The 18,617-nt window shown below is 42.8% G+C and overlaps 1 protein-coding gene across 1 annotated transcript in view; it reads right to left on the bottom strand.

The window, feature by feature from the left end:
- Nucleotides 1–17,048, bottom strand: part of USP25 (ubiquitin specific peptidase 25) — a 126,006-nt gene extending 108,958 nt beyond the window's left edge. Inside the window, exon 1 of the mRNA XM_040980646.1 lies at nucleotides 16,903–17,048. Within this exon, the coding sequence (XP_040836580.1) occupies nucleotides 16,903–16,947 (45 nt within the window). The 5' untranslated portion in view covers nucleotides 16,948–17,048. The remainder of the gene's footprint in view (nucleotides 1–16,902) is intronic.
- Between the last annotated feature and the right edge of the window lie 1,569 nt (nucleotides 17,049–18,617).

Raw genomic sequence — 18,617 nt, 5'->3', positions numbered from 1 at the left:
AACTCACTCATGTAATACCTAGCAGTTTAAAAGAAAATGATGTAAAACATTCTCTTTCCCAGACCTTAGGGAAGATGCCTCAGTAAACTCATCCCTTCCACAATCAGCATCGATCACTTCCTCTCTAACCAAAAGAAAATCTCAAACACTTGTGGCTCTCCCATACTCAGTCCTTCCTTTATTCTTTAGAATTTCCTTGTCTTTCAGTAATCAATCTTTTATTAGCCAGTACTTTTCATAGTAAACTTTCTATATCCTCGTTTTTATTTTTTGTGACTGGGCCCAAATCAAATTATCCATGTTTGCAGATAATACGATGCTATACATGGGGGAATCGAAAGACTCCACTAAGAAACTGTCAGAACTTGAGGCCAGCACCAGGTGCAACTGGCTCACCCTCAGCCTACAGCTGTCATCCCATATGGGTGCTGCTTCTTGCCCCAGCTAGCCAATTTCCCATCCGGCTCCCCACATACGGTCTGGGAAAGCAGTGGAGGGTGGTCCAAAGCCTTGGAACCCTGTACCCATGTGGAAGACCCAAAGGAACACCCTGACTTCAGATCAGCTCAGCCCAGGCTGTTGCAGTCATTTCTACAGTGAACCAGTGGGTAAAGATCTTTCAGTCTCTCCGCCTCTCTGTAAATCTGCCTTTTCAACAAAAACAAATAAATAAATCTTTGAAACGAGACTATCAGAACTTTTCTAGGAGTTTGGCAAAACTGCAGGATATAGGAAGCAATGCTGTAGTACAGCACGTTGAGACAGCACATGTAATGCCAGTATCCTATATGGGCACAGGTTCCAAACCCAGTTGTTCCATATCCAATCAAGCTCCCTGCTAATGAACCTGGGAAAGCAGGAGACAGCCCAAATGCTTGGACTCCTAAGCCCATATGGGAACCCCAGAAGAAGTACGGGTTCCTGGTTTCGGCCAGCACAGTACCTTCCTATTGTTGCAGCCATTTGAGGAGTGAACTAGTGGTGGAAGCTCTCAGTCTCTTCTCACTTTCCAACTCTGCCTTTCAAATATAAATATTTATAAAAACAGTTGCAGTGGGCCTGGCGCGATAGCGTAGTACTTAAAGTCCTCACCTTGCATGTCTGGGATCCCATATGGTCGCCAGTTCTAATCTCAGTGGCCCTGCTTCCTTTCCAGCTCTCTGCTTGTGGCCTGGGAAAGCAGTTGAGGACGGCCCAAAGCCTTGGGACCCTGTGCCCATGTGGGAGACCTGGAAGAGCTCCTGGCTCCTGGCTTTGGATTGGCTCAGCTCCAGCCACTGCAGTCACTTGGGGAGTAAACCACTGATGGAATATCTTCCTCTCTGTCTCTCCTCCTCTCTGTATATCTGCCTTTCAATAAAAAAAATAAATCTTAAAAAAAAAAACAGCTACAGGGTATAAAAATACACAGAAATCAGCCGCATTTGTTTACAGAAACAAAATCAGGGCAAAAATTTTAAAAAAACTTCAAAGATTATTGCCATTCAATACCTTGTGATAAATTTAAATAAGGACATAAAAGATCTTTCACACCACAATTATAAAACATTAGAAAGACACCAAAACTTGAAAAAATGTTCCATGTTCATGGACTAGAAGAATTAATGTCATCAAATGTCCATAGAACTAAAGCAATATACAGATTTAATGACATTCCATTAAAAACTCCAAGCACATTCTTCCCTGATCTAGGGAAAAATGTTACATTCATATGGAAACACAAAAGATCCTAAACAGCTAAAACAAATCAATCTATGAAACCAAAGCCAAATGCATTGCAATGCCGGATTTTCAAGATGTATTACAGAGCTATACAGATTCCACCTCCTCCTTGGCCCTCGAGTCATATTCCCAAAAGGCAGCAAATTCCAATGACTTTTAGGGGTGCTATTCCAATAACTAGGAAAAGTCCAAGCACCTTTTTTTTTTTTTTTTTGTAGTATCACAGGCAGCCACACAGAGTTACCTGTAGATAACAGAAGGCACAAATTACTTTTGCTCCTTTGTCCTTGCTCAGAAGCTTATCTTTGCTTGGAATACTCTTCCAATTCATTCCAGTGTCCACTGGGACTTTGCCAGTTCTCCCTAGAGCCTCTCCTTAGCCCTTCCTTACAAAACCACCTTCTTTCCTAACAACACAAAAGTGTAGTCCTTTTTGTGTTTCACTTCTCTCTCAAGCTCCTTAAAACAAGAGGGACTGAAAAGACATGCTGCCATTAAGTGCCACCTGCTTATCTAAAGCGGAAATATGTAACAGGTAATTTAAACCCTGAAAGTAGAGTTTATGGGAGGATGTAACATCAAAATTACTTTGAGCATGCAAATCTGGTACTGATAAATATAGGTACCTGGGAAAATACACACTCTCAAAGGCAGAATTCATTTAAAAAGCTGAAAATCAGAGACCATATCTTGGAAAATTCCCATGGTTAAGAATCACAAACAGTATGTTTTATTAGCAGCCAAATGTTATCCTGCAGTATAACTCATATGTAAACAGTTTAAATATGTACATAAAGTTCACACAGCAAAAGCTGACAAGCTCAGGGAAACACTGCCGGGTAACTAGGCCAATCTGCTACTGCTTTCTTACCTCAACTTTGCTGTGTCTTTTAATAATTAGCTTTGAACAAAACCTTCACTCCCACAGAGCAGACAGGGGTAAAGAGAGGCAATGATTAATACAAAACAATTACTACTACCCTACAACAAGAGTCTTTCATGTCTACAAAGGCAGTTGTCCTGCCACACATCAAGATTTCGTTCTCTGGACTGCCAGGCACATATGGGCAAAGTGCCCACAGGCTCAAATACATATTATAATGCACTAACTTAAAAGTAAACAATAATTGTTACCCTTATTTATAGGAAGGGTATTTCACTTGATACCTAATTGTACAACACTCTTCCTAAGCAAATGTTGGACCTGCTACATTTACTGAATACAGAAAGATGTTCTAAGGTTTGATGGACACTGCCTTCTGCCTCGTCATCCTTGTCTTGCAGATAGTTAGTGAGTGAACCAGAGGGCAGAAGATACCCATCTCTGTGTTTCGTCCTCCTTTCTGTCACTCTGCCTTTCACTTAAATGAAACCCTAAAGAAGAAAGAGAGAGAAAGGGAGGAATTTAGCCTAGAAATTAAGATGATCCATGTTGAAGTACCTGGACTCAATACCTCCATCTTCCAGCTCTTCATTCAAGCTTCCTTCTACTGTTAACCCCTGGGAGGCAGTAGTGATAGCTCAGATTTGGTTCCCACCATCAAGGGGAAGACAAGGCTTAATTTCCAGGAGCATACCAAGTTAAGCTGCAGTCTGCCAAGCAAGAAGCCTATGTGAATTACTTCCAGTTCGGCTACTGGTTGCTCCATTTCCAATGCAGTTCAGCTAACACACTGTGAAAGCAGATTGCTCAAGTTCTTGGGTTCCTGCAACCCATGTGAAAGACCCAGATGCAGTTCCAGACTCCTAGCTTTTACCGGAGGCCAACTCTAGCCACTATAGCCATTCATGCACTGAATCTGCAAATGCAATAAATCTCCTAAACTAACAAAACAAAAACAAACAGGAAACAAACAAGGATTCATTTTTTCACCCCAGGCCAAACCTCACATGGGCATTTGGAGAGCACACTGGTTATGGAAATATACTCTTTCTCCTTCTACTATTCTATCTGCTTCACAAACAAATTTTCTAGAAAATGGACAAAACAACCAAGTATAAATTTTACAGTAAAGAACCAAAATAGATTTTAAACCTATGAAAAGCATAGCAAAATTTTGATCAATAGAGAATATTTAATGTACACAAAGTCAGAAATATCAGTAATGGAAACTAATGTTTTTAACAGACTATTAGCCACCTAGAAAACTACCTCAACCTTATGAAGTTATCTACAGAAAGAAATGAAGCTACTATCATACTTAGTAATATAAAACTGAATATTTTCCATATAGAAATCATGGAGCAGGGATCGACATAATAGTAAGATACAGTCTAGAAGGTTCACATCCCACATCAGAACAACAATGACTGAAACTCAGTTCGTCCTCTGTTGCAGCTCCAGCTTTCTGCGAAGGCACTGGCATCAGGTGACAGCTCAGTTTGCTCAGTGCCACTCCTGTGGTACATCAACAGAGGTCCAAGGCCTGGCTTCAGTCTGGCCCAACCCAGCTGTTGCAGACATCAAAGAAATCAGCAGAAGAAAGACACCTGTCTGCCTATGGTTCTCCTTCAAATAAACAAATAAGGTAAAAATAGGAATCAGGCAAGTATGTCTGTTATCATCACTTTTTTTGCAAGAGACCCCAGAAAAGGCAATAAAACAAAGGAAAAAGATAATTCAAAAAGAGTATAAAGGAAACTATCAGAAACAATAGATTTAGCCAAATCACAAGATGACATCTTAATATATAAAAAGATGCACTCTTCATACCAGCAAAGAAAAATAAGAACATGAAACTTAATAAAACAAAACTCACAGTAGTATCACAGACAGTAACAGAAGCTATGCAAAGACCTACTAACTGTTGTAAAACAAATTAAAGAAAACCTGAGGGAATGTGACAATAGAGTATGTTTCTGGATTGAAAAATTAAAATACGATTAAGATGTCCATTCACTCAGAAAATGATATATTTAAGGATACTGTATCAAGGTTGTGGCAACATGAAGCTAAATGCTAAGTTTATTATCATGCCAACTTTTATATCCACTAGTTTTTAACAATAAACACTTGGCAATAACTTTTGAAAGTTCCAGTTTATGCATTTTTTAAAATATTTCTGCCCCAGGGCCCGGCGCGGTGGCGCAAGTGGTTAAGTCCTCACCTTGCACGCCCGGGATCCCATATGGGCGCCGGTTCTAATCCCGGCAGCCCCGCTTCCCTTCCAGCTCCCTGCCTGTGGCCTGGGAAAGCAGTGGAGGACGGCCCAAAGCTTTGGGAACCTGCACCCGCGTGGGAGACCCGGAGGAGGCTCCTGGCTTCGGATTGGCATAGTATCGGCCCGTTGCGCTCACTTGGGGAGTGAATCATCGGATGGAAGATCTTCCTCTCTGTCTCTCCTCTCTGTATATCTGCCTTTCCAATGAAAAAATAATAAAAATAAATCTAAAAAAAAAATATTTCTGCCCCAAAATAAACTTCTTTCCATTTTCCCATTAACTTCTTGAGGCCCTTGCATGCATCCAATAAAAGTCCATTGAAAAAAGTCTAACAGGCATTTTACTGTACAAAATATTCAGAATGTTATTTGTACCAAAATGCCTATAATAGACAAAACAATTTTAAATGCAAAATCAACAAGCATGTTGTTACCAGTTCTAAGTTGCATTTGAAAACAACAGTAATCAAGACAACATGCGGGCCCAGCACAATGGCATAGTGGTTAAAGTCCTCATCTTACATGCCTGGGATTTCATATGGGCGCTGGTTCTAATCCTGGCAGCCCTGCTTCCCATCCAGCTCCCTGGTTATGGCCTGGGAAAGCAATAGAGGACGGCCCAAATCCTTGGGACCCTGCACCCGCATGGGAGACCTGGAAGAAGCTCCTGGCTCCTGGTCTCAGATTGGCTCAGCTTCAGCCATTGCAGCCACTTGGGAGTGACTCATCAGACGGAAGATCTTCCGCTCTGTCTCTCCTCTCTGACTTTCCAATAAAAACAAATCTTAAAGACAACATGCACAGCACACAAAAGAGCACACAGTTCAGAAACATATATGCCTATATTTCATCAATTAATTTTCTATAAAGAGGATAAGCTTTTCAAAGAAAAGTGCTGAAATAAACAGATGTCTATATAAAATAAATGAAGAGTAACTCTCAAAGGGCACATTCAACCTAATTTTAAGAGGATCACACACCTAAGCAAACACACAAACAGAAAAAAGCTAAAGTACAAAATTTTAAAAATAAAACATATGCAAAAATGCTTACAAAATAAAAGTTAAAATTAGGTCAGAATACTAACCATTAAGTTTTATCAATTTTGAAACATTTCAACTCAAAAGAAACTGGTAAGAAAGTAAGAAGTCATGTCAAAAACTGATAGAAGATTCTTGCAAATTACAACCATGTCTGAAAAAAGACAATCAGAATATGTAAAGAAGTCCACAGCTCAACAGCAAAAAGATAAACCAGTTAAGAAATTGGCAAATGATCTAAACAGATCAAAAAGCCTATATAAATCTATAGGTAAGGAAAACAAAGGTAGAGGGCTACCTGACTCTTTTCTTGTCTCTCCCTCCTCCCTGCCATCATTAAATGACTCCCTTCCAATTCTGTGGCTGAGGAGCCACTATCATGGGTGGAGAGAGGAGGTGGGCCAGGGAAGGGGTGCAGGGAGAGAATCCCTTTTGTTAGCCAGCCCTGATCCACTTTGACATTAAACATAAAGAACCTTGTGGTTGCTCTTTTCGGCTAGTCATGACTGCTTACAAAAGTATTCACTTCAATGCAAAAACTACAGACCCTAAGTTTTACCAAAGTCAAATTTAACAAGGCCAAGAATAAGCTAATGATAACACCAAAGCCTACCAATGTTCGCAAAGACCTAGAACCACATCCTCTACTCCAGGGTGCCAGGATCTTAGGGGTGACTTTGATCCCTGCATCCCAAGAAGCCCTGACCGTGCACTCACCAAGACAGATACTACAGCACCTGCCAGGACATCTCATAGGCTGCATTTGCCTACCCAGCCTACAGGTGCATTGGTGCTTTCCCTTAAAATGCCATCCACCACAGATGCAAAATTGTCAGTTACACTGGTCTGCAGTTTAGTAACTGGCTGAAGGTCCTGTCCCCTAAGAAGGAAACTCAGGAATCAGTTCTAAAAGTCTGTATTGTGCCACCACTATAAGCACAAAGAGGGGTCAATGATCCCAGGTGGCCTGCGCAGAGTGGCTGCTTCCTCCTAAACATGGCATCTCTAACCCTGAGAGCGCATTATCACTTCTAGTTTCCTTTTCACCCTCTGGCTCTGGCCTCTCAGCTCCAAAGCCCTAACACAAACCTTCAGAGCTTTATCACTGACACTCCAAACCTAGCTTTGCGGCTTCAGAGGACACAGAAAGCCCAGCTCTCCCATTGCTGTGCTTCTAGAATTCCAGCCCAAGGAAATGAGTCATTGAGCTTGTGTATACTCTAGCACAGATCAGGATATAAATGTCTCTGAGCCTGTGGTCAGTCCTCACACCAGTGTTACAGCAATAGGCTCTAGGCTCTGAAAGGGCATCTGTCCTGGCCCCTCTCTCCATCCACATCCCTCCCTCCCCATGCACCCAACCTGCTTTTTAAATCAGGACCTAGTTTTCTTCTGTAGTAAATTCAGCCCCAACAGCCCAGTGCTTCTCAACATACTTCTACCTGCTTGCAGACAGAAAAGTAATAACAAAAATGCAATTAATGAGAGTGACGTAGAGGTGAAGTAGTTAAGTCGCCACAAGCAACACAGCATCCCATTTGGGAGCTGAGTCATTTCCCAGATGCTCTACTTTTGATCCATCTCCCCGAGAGCATCCTATGAAAGCAGCAAAAGATGGCCCAAATGTTTGAGCACCTGCCACTCATTTAGACCAGGAAGAATTTTCTGGTTTTGGCCTAGCTGAGTGTGCGCTGTTGTGGTTATCTGGCATGTAAACCAGCAGGTGGAATATTTCTCTAACTTTTTAACAAATGCATAATTCTTTTTAAAAGATACATAACTAACTGTATTTTTTCAAGTTGAAGTTAGAACCCTCTTCTTTTTTACTCTTAGCTGGACCAGAAATTATAAAGACTTCCTCCACACAATTACCATACTCCACAGATCACTGCATCCCCCCTTCCATTGGTGCTGAAAGTCTTTCAAACCAAAATGTGGAAGTAGTTTTGTAAATTATGCAGCAAAATAGATACCATAAAAACATTCAAATTTTCACTGTAAATGTAAATTCTTCAGTAGTGAGTCTTTTTTTATCACCTTAGTTTACAGGAAACAAAACAGGAAAAATTGTGCAAAATCATTTTTTCTTTGTAACATGCCACTATTTTACAACTGGCAACATACTTAAAGTTTTTGTCATTGTCAAGATTGAAAGAATAGACAGCAACTTTGGTTGCTGAGTTCTATTAAATGTTAAAATGTTTATAAGGGGCCAACATTGTAGCACATGCGGTAAAGCTGCCACTTTCAACTCCAGAATCCAAGAGAGGTACTGGTTCAAGGCCTAGCTCCTGCACTTCAAATCCAGCTCCCTGTTAACACTTCTGGGAAAAGCAGGAGAAGGTGTTCCACGTGCTTAAGTCCCTGCCATCTGTGGCAGAGACCTTGTAGAATACTCTGGCTTCATCTAGCCACTTCAACTCTGTCAGCAGATTTAAGATTGACCCCTCTCTCCCTTCTTCCCTCTCACTTCTTGCCCCTCTCTATCCCTTTTCCTCCCTCTCATTCACTCTCTTCCCTTCCCTGTAACTGTAACTTTCAAATAAATAAATCCTCAAAATAAAAATTAATAAGAGAAGTGATATTTTTAATATCATCCCCCCAAAAAAACTGCCAATAAGTATAGCAAAAACTTCCAACCACTTTTAACTATCAGGAAAATAAGAATTACTATCACTATATGGAATATAATTAGTATCACTTTATACTCACTGAAATAAACATGTAAGCAATACCACTGTTGAAAAAAAAGTAGACCAAGGAGGCTGTTATTGATTACCAATGGAAACATAAAATGACACAATCATTTTCTTCTGTGTATTATTACCAAGAGAAATGAAAATGTCTATTCAAAGATCTGCTTACAAACACTTGTGTTATGATATCATACCTAAGTGTAAAAACCCAGAAGCAACCTCTACATCAATAAGTACATGAATCCACAGTTCAGGAATATTCATAGCTAAATGTTACTTAAGCAATCACACAAACTGATACACGCAACAAAAGATAGCCAAACCCTGACAACATGTTTTTAAGCAAGAGGTGATGAAACAAACAAAAATACTGAATGATTCCATTTATGTGAAAACCTAAGAAGAGCCAAAACTGAACTGCAGGGATAAATAGCAGATCAATAATGACCAAGAATAAGGAGTGTGGTGATAACAATGAGAAGGATAAGGGTGACACAAGAATGTTCTTTAGCACTGAAAATATTCTATATTCCCTATTTATTTATACACTTGAAATTGGTACTTTCATCTCATTCTTACTTGTTAAGATCATAGTAACACCAATTTGAGAAACAGTTAAGAGCAGCCATGGGCCTGTGAGAGAGACACAATTTGGCAGAGACATAATGCAAATTTCTAGAAAATACTCAACTTCATATCCAAAGTGGTACAAACAAAAGTAATTCTAATATATTTCTTCAACTATATATGCACTTTCATATGCCATATTAGACCAAAAATCCTTTATAAATTGTGTGTGCACGAACCTGAGATTACAAAAAAAAAAAAAAAAAGGAAAATCACTACTTTAGCATAACATAATCCACTTCCCAACTCCTTGACTCACAGGTTCAACACATGAAGACCAACTGCCCCACTGCAATGAGAGGAGCAAGAATCCCATCTGTGTGCACTTGAGGCTTTGGGTTCCCCTAAGCAGGTTGGCTAAAAAAGCCTGAGAGAAGACTCGGCTCCTCTACAGTGGAAAGCAAAGGACACAGGTGAAATACTTAATATGAGAATATGTAAACATGTTTCAGACTCTGCTCCCATATTTAAACTGGATGCTTCACAATAATCCAATCCCCAAAGAACACTAAAGTTCTTCAAATAAGTGCTAAGGGCATTCCCATCTTTGAGAATACTAACTTCAACCAGTGGTTCTCAAACTCAAAGTGCAAAAGATTCATCTGAGATTCTTAAGAATGTTATAACACAAAAGGTTCATGGCCTGAAGCAGAGTAATCTACACTTCAGAGCAAGTATTAAATGTTCATGAAACAACTGATATATTACTCCTCTGTACTTAACAACGAAGCAAAAATACATTTTAAACATAAATTTATAAAACCAGTATTACAAAATAATCTGAAGCGGGCAATTAGCCTAGCAATTAAGAGACTTATGTCCTCATTTCAAAATGCTGGGTTCCTGTGACAGATGGAAGCCCTGAAGTGAGTTCTAGGATCTCAACTTTAGCTGATTCAGGCATTTAGGGTACTTGCTTGATCCTCCCCTCGCCCCTCTCCTTCCTCCTCCTTCTATCCCTATCCCTCCCTCCCCCGCATCCTCTCTCTTACCCTCTTAACACCCAAATATGTTTTAAAAAGAAATCAGTCAGCATTTTTACGGATACTAATATTACTACATTCTCAAACTAGAGAAAATTTTAAAGTTTACAAAAAGTTTAAAAATGTATCTACAAAACAGTAGACTGACAGCAAAGCATCAAACAATATTACACAATGTCAAAGTTAAAATCAAATTAATTTTTAAATGAGTCAGGTATTAATGTATTTGTAGCACAGTTAAGAGAATTCATTATCTACAACTGCAATTACATGTTCTCTCCACAGCACTTGTATAGATGTGCTAACATATCCTGCCTGATTAGGGGGACAAGGGGAAGGAGTTAAAAATCAATTGTCTAATTATCAGAAAATGTATGTAAATAATATATTTGGTTAAAAGTAAAATAGCAGAAATTTTTTAAAAATGTAAAAGTCAAGAGTGCAGGCGATGATGTAAGAAAAACTCCATCATTCCACAAAGCTGAAGAAGATATACAACAAACACAAAGCCAAAAGATAAGAAGATTTAATGTATTTCTGTTACCACCTGCGAATCATGAACTTCTAAGAGACAAAAAGGTAAAGCTGGATATCTATTAGAAATACAAGATGAATTAGCACAAATCAAATTTCAAATCTGAAGAAAGCATATTAAAAGCAGAGGTACATCCCTCAGAAATTAACAAAAAAACTATTCACAATTCAAACAATAAGTGTTCATTTCATTTATATAAATACATAGCTTCCATTTATATAAATACATAGCTCTTTCATATCGTCATCAATATCTCATGTACTTGATCATGTGTGTTAACAAATTTGCAAAACTATTCCAAACTGTATCTTCTATTCTCAATATAGTGAAATAAAATCAATAATTAAAATCAATCTTCAGAAATATCACTTTGGAAAGTAAAACCCCCAAAAAAAGTTAATAAAGAAGGTCAAAAGCCAAACAACAAATAAGATGAACATTCCCTACCCAAAACGTTTTCACTTAAGTACAATGGTGAGAGTCCTAACATTCAAGTTATAGTAATTCAATAACCACCAGATCAGAAAACTGAAATAACGATACAAATAAAATGAATTAGAAAACAAAACAGTACTGACAAATCAAGCAAAGAGCTGAATTCTGGGAAGCACCTGCTGAACACCGATAAAAGCAAGAGGAGCAAAAACAGGGATATTCACAAAGGCAGAAAACTGGAAATCTAAACGAAATGAAAAGAAATTAGCTAAATTTTTAAAACTATCAATTTTAAATTGGAATGAAAGAGTTTAGAGCATAAAAACAGAGTAAAATTCACAAAGTTTACTGAAATTCGCTCTGTATAAGCAACAAGCCTGCTATGTCATATTCACCAAATCTTCAAAGCAACAAGTAATCTTTGTACCAAACATGAACAAACAGGGCAGAAGTCTGTCTACTTGTTAGGATGCCAGGTAAGCTGCCCATATCCTGTGTCAGTGACTGAGTTCACCCCCCCCCCTCGCCTCCTCCCACACTGGCTCCTGACTCCACAGGAGGCCACAGCGGAGGACAGCTCAAGCCTTGGGACCTGCAGGAGACCAAGTGGAGTCTCTGGCTCCACTTTAGGTATTTTAGCCGAACCAATGCATGGCACAGAGCATCAGAGTTCCACAACAACCCTCACATCAAAAAATATAAATGTTAAAAAAAAAAGTGATGGAAGATCATTTTTGAATAGGTTAATCTAATCCTAAACAATGTGAGAAGCATGGGAAAAAAACAGGTTTCTAATCATTTATGATTTAACCCTATCTTAAAAGCTCATATATTGAGAAGCAGTATCTCAAATTAATCTCACATATGCACAAACATGCGAAATAATACATTAAAATGTAATGTAGTAAGGTTGGAAATACGGAAATACACTGAAACAATGCATCACTATCAGTACTTTACCAAAGAGGCAAGGTCAACACTGCACTGCACTGCGGTCAGGTGCAGAGTCTAAGGAGTCACTGAGGTAAACTCCCCCTCTGCAGCAACTGGAGATGAGATGCTGCCTCACTCAGTAACACAACGGCACTTCACAACTGAATTTATAGATACACTTCGGTGCAAAAGAAATTTTGAAATCCATGTATAGTTGTCACGAACTTTGTTAAGACCCTTCATGTATAAGACAGGAAAAAAGAACAGTGCTCATTTCCTAAGGTGGTCAGGAAGAGAATATTCAAAAAAAAAAAAAAAGGTATATGACTCACAGCACAGCGCCTAACACTACACAGTAAATATTTGTGTCATCCACTACAATTACTGTTCTTAACATACTACTGACACATGAAATACATCATCATTCATCACAAAAGAAAAAAAATTGAGAAGCATCAACACCTAAATTTATTTTGGAAACCTATAGGAAATAGAATAAGTTTCCAAATAGTGATAACATGCAACAGAAACTAACATTAATGCTACTAATATATCTTCAGCAAATGGAAATGAAACAAGAAAATTAACATAACTTGTCATTAAAAGGTCAGATTTATTTGTATGGACTATACATAAAATATTGATGAAAAATGTAAATATTAGCTTAGCACAAATTAGAATTCATAAAAACTAGTGGCAATTTTACTACACAAACCACAACTAGGAGACAAGGCAGCAAAAAAATAAGAAACCATGCAGCTTGAGTCATCTGTGGGAATCAAGTCTGACAGGAGGCACAAGACAACAACTTTTTCTAGTAAAGAGCATTCCTTTATATAACATTTAAAGTGATTTAAATATGGTTAACTGTCAAGTGCTATACTGTATATTCTTCTAACTTCAGGTTATTTTAATTAAGAAATTACAATGAAGCCACTTTATATGTAGATCCAGAGGCTTTTTGACTCTCAAATTTGGCTAATTTGTGACATCTCTCCTAACTCTTATTATTGAAACAATGTAATGCAAAGTGAATACATGGCCCAGTGCCTTAGCCTAGCTGCTAAAGTCCTTTCCTTGCATATGCCAGGATCCTATATGGGCTCAGGTTCATGTCCTGGTGGCTATGCTTCCCGTCAGCTTCCTGTCTTTGGCCTAGGAAAGCAGTAAAGGATTGTGCAAAGCCTTGGGACCCTGCACCTGTGTGGGCGACTCAGAGGAGGCTCCTGGCTTCGGATTGGATCAGCTCAGCTCCAGCTGAGTCAGTGAATGGAAATTCATTCTCTCTCTCTCTCCTCTCTGGATATCTGACTTTCCAATAAAAATAAAATTTAAAAAAAAAAAAAACAAAAAAAACCTTTCTTTAAAGTGACTGCAGATCTCTAAGCTTCTTTACATATTCCACTATTTAAAAAAAAAAATCACCCTAGACAGAATACTTCTTAAGTGCCATTAATTACTCAGACCTAAATTTGGTTATGTCTCATCACACCAGCTTTAGGCTTGAAAAGAAGGCCACAGAAGGATTTAATAACTTGCATAAGGTCACAGAAGAGTGACCTAATCTAACTCATGCCCCTTTTCATTCCCACTACTATTTTCCTTGCATGAACATTTTTTTTTTTTGAATCTCAGAAACTGAGGCAAGAACTATTGTTGCATTTCTTTCAGAAACCATCCACGCAGTATTTCATTCATCAAATATTGGCCAAATTCTACTGAGCTCAAGGAACTGCTCTAAGCTCTCCAGTGAAACACAGGAAAAGTAACTACTCTTAGGCACCTTGCACTTCAATCAAGTCAGAGAGATACATTTTATGTAAACATTATCCTGCTCACTTTCCCTCTAAATCAACTTGTTGCCTGGAGGAAACCTCCTACAGGAAGCCCTAAAGCAGACTGGAATTCAAATCAGTCTCAAATTTCTGAGATCTAAGGACACTACTAACTGAACAGGTTACTTACTAGCTAACTCTACTAAGTAGGGATGCTAGCACACAGAGGCTGAACACACAAGTTCAAAACCAAAATTAGCACAGGATTTAACTGTTGTTAAATCTACTGGCAACTGTTCACTGCAAAAAAAAAAAAAAAAAAAAAAAAAAAAGCAGTTTTCTAAAAAATTTTACTGCCTTAATTGTCCAGCTTGAACAAATTTAAACGAAGGACACAGGAGGAAAACTAAGCCCTCCTCTCATCACTACACGGTGGCAAGCTGCTCTGAAGTTTCCTGTAGTAGTGTGGCTTTCTCAAAAACAGACTGTTAATCTCCCATCCCCCTGCAAAACAAACAAAAAAGAATATTGAATCTATAGAAAATCATTCTGATAACTATAAAACAGCTGTTCCTTTCTGAAATACCAATTACCTGTACACACATTTTCTTTTAAAAACAGCAGAAAACTGGCTGAAATTTTGGCCAACCAATATACACCCGAGTTTCACTTTTGTTTCTCCTGAAGAATGAAGCTCACTTCCTAGTTACCAGCTTAACGGATTCACAACTATAAACCTGTGTGAGGTAAACAGTTTAAAAGAATGTATTCTTATATAAATAGTTTAAATGCCATAATAGAATGTCAATGTAATTATATAGTAATATGGAAAGCAAATTAAAAGTTTTAAAAAATTAAGTATAATGGGAGTATAGTAAGGATTATGTTGCTCCAGAAAACGTCCCCAGTATCAATGAAATAACATTAAACACATTAAAATTAACATCATAATGGTAATATTTTGGATCAACTACCCTTTCCACTGGCAATGAAACTGGGAAATTAGACTTGACAAGCCAATACCATTTTCAGTAACTTGATTCTTTATTCTACAGTTGTACGTGTGTAAACCTCTCTGAGCCACACAACCGCATCTTCAGTATTTGACTCTAGCTAAAGGTGCAGTTTAGTCAAAGTCAACCAGCAAAAAGTTAACAGTAAGATGTGCTTAAGCCTGAGCTACAATGAAACAACCAAGTTTCAAAAATCAACACCAAATACAAGGATCAGCAGAATGACATCAAACTGTTAATTACTGCCTACTAGTCAAATATGTGATGCTTCATCAGTCTTAATTCCTGGCCATACTCAACACCAAAAACTAAAGTTTAAGGCTTTAAAAACAGAATAAAGAGGATGAGGAAGTAAACTCTTCCAAACTCCCAGCATAAAACCCAGAATCATTTCTCCACAGGTAAATTACGGTCCACAATAATCTAAATTTACAGGTGCATCAGAGTTTCAAAGTCCACTTTCAACCTGCCAGAAGTAACAAAGCACTACCTTTGCTTTCAAAATCCTTGCGCATCTTCAGTTATCTCAAACAGTACCAAGAAATTCTAAAAATAATCCTAAAGCAGAAACGGAGCGGGCTGAGAGCAGAGATCGTCCATTTTAGGACGGAAGGCCTCACCCTCCAGTCAAGCATAGGTTAGGAACCATCTGTGCCAATACTACAACAGGGTGGAGCAGTCATTACTCACCCAGATCAACTAAACACAGCTTTGGTGGCTGCTCGGAGTAAACTCTAATTACCTTGTCCCCAGAATTCCAACACAGCTAGGCCAACTGTCTCCCTTCTGCTGAAAGGACTTTTCTCACACGGGGTGGGGAGAGAAGTCACCACCAACTACTGCTCAGGATGTGGCAAAAGCCATGATAGTGCACTAAAAAATCTGAAAGCAGATTTTAACAGAAAGCGATGGTGTCCCAGTGCTCAACCCTAAAGCTCTGAAGCTTCAACATTTATTTCGCCCTTTGGTGAGTGACCATGCGAATGTATGAGCGCTGCAAAAGGTGACAGAGGGAACAAGGTCAAACTTAGGGGACAACAGATTATTGGAATAACAGAGCCAGAAGGTTGCCTCGAAGCGAAGGCTTCTCCGGTGAGAAAAGGAAGAAGAAAAAAACATAAAATGAAATAAACCTAAATGGGAGACAGCCCAACCCAGCCCCGCACAGGTTCCACCAGCAATGCCTCGGGGAAACCCAAACTGCGCTCACCTGGAGGGCACTTAGCTCTCCTATTTTCTTGTAAATACAGGGGACAGAGGAGGGAGCCTAAGTTTAAAGAAGCAGCCACACAGAAGACTTGCAGGAATGCGAGGGTCTCTATCAGTACCTGGCATCTTCTGTTACAAGACAAACAGTAGGAAAGAACCCGACTGAAATCCACAAACTGTGCAGGGCTCCCCACACGGGGCCCGGCCTGGGGCGTACGCCCCCCGAGGGGCCGGGGCGGCGGAGGGGTCGGGGCGGCCGAGGGGTCGGGGCCGGGGCGGCCGAGGGGTCGGGGCGGCCGAGGGGGTCGGGGCGGCGGAGGGGGTCGGGGCGGCCGAGGGGGTCGGGGCGGCCGAGGGGGTCGGGGCGGCGGAGGGGGTCGGGGCGGCCGGGGGGGTCGGGGCGGCCGAGGGGGTCGGGGCGGCCGAGGGGCAGGGGCGGCCGAGGGGCCGGGGCGGCGGAGGGGTCGGGGCGGCCGAGGGGCCGGGGCGGCGGAGGGGGTCGGGGCGGCCGAGGGGCAGGGGCGGCCGAGGGGCCGGGGCGGCGGAGGGGTCGGGGCGGCCGAGGGGCCGGGGCGGCGGAGGGGGTCGGGGCGGCCGAGGGGCAGGGGCGGCCGAGGGGCAGGGGCGGCCGAGGGGTCGGGGCTGGGGCGGCCGAGGGGCAGGGGCGGCCGAGGCCCGGGCGCGGCCAGGCGGCCAGGCCCCGCAGCGTGCGGCCGCCCCCGGCCAGCCCCGCACGTCGGAAGCCGCAGCGGGCGTCGGGGGGCTCGCCTCACCTTCTGCGCCGCGCTCTGCTGCAGCACGTTCTGCTCCACGGTCATGGCCCCCACGGCGACGGCGTCCGGCTGCTCGCGCCCCCGCCAGCCCAGCCTGCCACGCTCCGCCGAGCTCCGGAGAGCCGCGCCGACCGCCAGCCGGGCGCGAAGACGGCGGCGTTCGCCGGGCGCCGGCCCCGCGGCCAGGCGGCCACGCGCGCACGGCCAGGGCCACGGCGGCGGCCCGCCTCAGCGCGCCCGGCCCGCGGCGGCCCGGCCCAGGGGCGGCAGGGCGGCAGGACGACGCCGCGCGGGCGCGGGAGGGAGGGCAGGCGCGGGCCGGCCGGCAGGGCAGCGTCACGGGGTCGCGCGCTCGGGGCCGGCGGACCGCTGCGGGGATGGGGAGAGAGGGGCGGCAGGGAGCGGCCGGCCGAATGGCGTTGTCCTCCTCCTTTCCCTCCTCCTCCCTTCCAGACTGCTCCTCCCCACCGGCCCCGCCCCCAGCCGCCGGCCCCGCCCCCGCCCCCGCCCCCGCCCCGAGGCCCCGCCCACCGACCGCCCTAACCCTACATTGTGACCCGCGGGGCGGGGCGGGGCCGGGGCGCGAGGGGCGTGGTCTCGAGATATCCCCGCCCCTCTCCAGGCCTGGGTTCCGCCCCTGCCCGCGGGCCCGGCGCTTCTGGCTGGGAAAGAGGCGCGCGCGGGCGGGAACGCGGAGCGGACGTTGCGGTAGGTTGCGCGGAGCGGGCGCCCGGGGCCAGAGAGCCGCGTCCTCCCCGCGCTGGGCGGACCCGATATCCGCGTCCTCCGCGCGCAGGGCTGACCCGATATCCGCGTCCTCCCCGCGCGCAGGGCAGCCCTGCTGGCCGCGTCCTCCCGGCGTTGGGCTGACCGAGAGCCCGGTCCTCCCCGCCCTGGGCTGCCGGGGTGGTCGTTTTCTCAAAGCCTGCAGCCCCCTCCCGCTGCACTCACGGTCCCCGGGTCCGGCTCCCTCCCTTGTCTCCCGCACCTTCCCCTTCGCCTTTCTAGGAATTGAAGGAGCACTCAACTTTTCCCAAAGGAAGAGTCAAATAAGCGAAGGGCTTTGGCAGAAGTCCTCCAGCTGAACTGTACTTCTTTTCCTGCTCTAGTCATTGCGTAATTGAATGCTGACATCTGGCATCTACTTCGTTCGTTCCAGTGTGTGCCAGTTACTGCCAGGCTATAGGGAGAAATAAGGTTTACTTAGTGAATGCTAAGTGAAACAGGCTGGACACAGCAACTAACTTGACCAAAAAGTATCACTGTCGGGGTGATGTTCTGATTAGCCAAGGTATCAAATTAAGCGAATAATTAGCCCGTAGGAATTGGGAGGAAAACCAAGCTGTGAGGAAGCAATCCGTAGTCGTAAAAAATATCCTGAATTCCACGAGCTAAATCTGGCAACGGAAGTCACAAATACTGCGCTGGGAGAGGAAGGGATAAACAGGGACACTGTCACAAATGTAACACACACAGGCACATGGAGGAGTAATTGTTTAAATGCCATGACTAGCAAAGCTTGTTAAGTGATCCTTGAAATGTTACCTAATTTTTTTGAAGCCTGGCTGCAGTTCTCATCCTGCTGTTCACCTGACACCCTTCTGGAGGCCTTAACGGACCATCTCTGTGGGCTTTCCAGCGGATCGCATTGGTTGGTTACTTTGTAACTGGTGTCCCACATCTTGGACAGAAAAAATTTGAATAGTTACAATGGG

Source organism: Ochotona curzoniae, unplaced genomic scaffold (assembly GCF_017591425.1).
Source record: "Ochotona curzoniae isolate NIBS_2020 unplaced genomic scaffold, NIBS_Ocur_1.0 contig_3498, whole genome shotgun sequence".
Classification (NCBI taxonomy): domain Eukaryota; kingdom Metazoa; phylum Chordata; class Mammalia; order Lagomorpha; family Ochotonidae; genus Ochotona; species Ochotona curzoniae.
The sequence above is the reverse complement of the archived record's forward strand: the minus strand, read 5'-3'. Positions and strand labels throughout refer to the sequence as shown.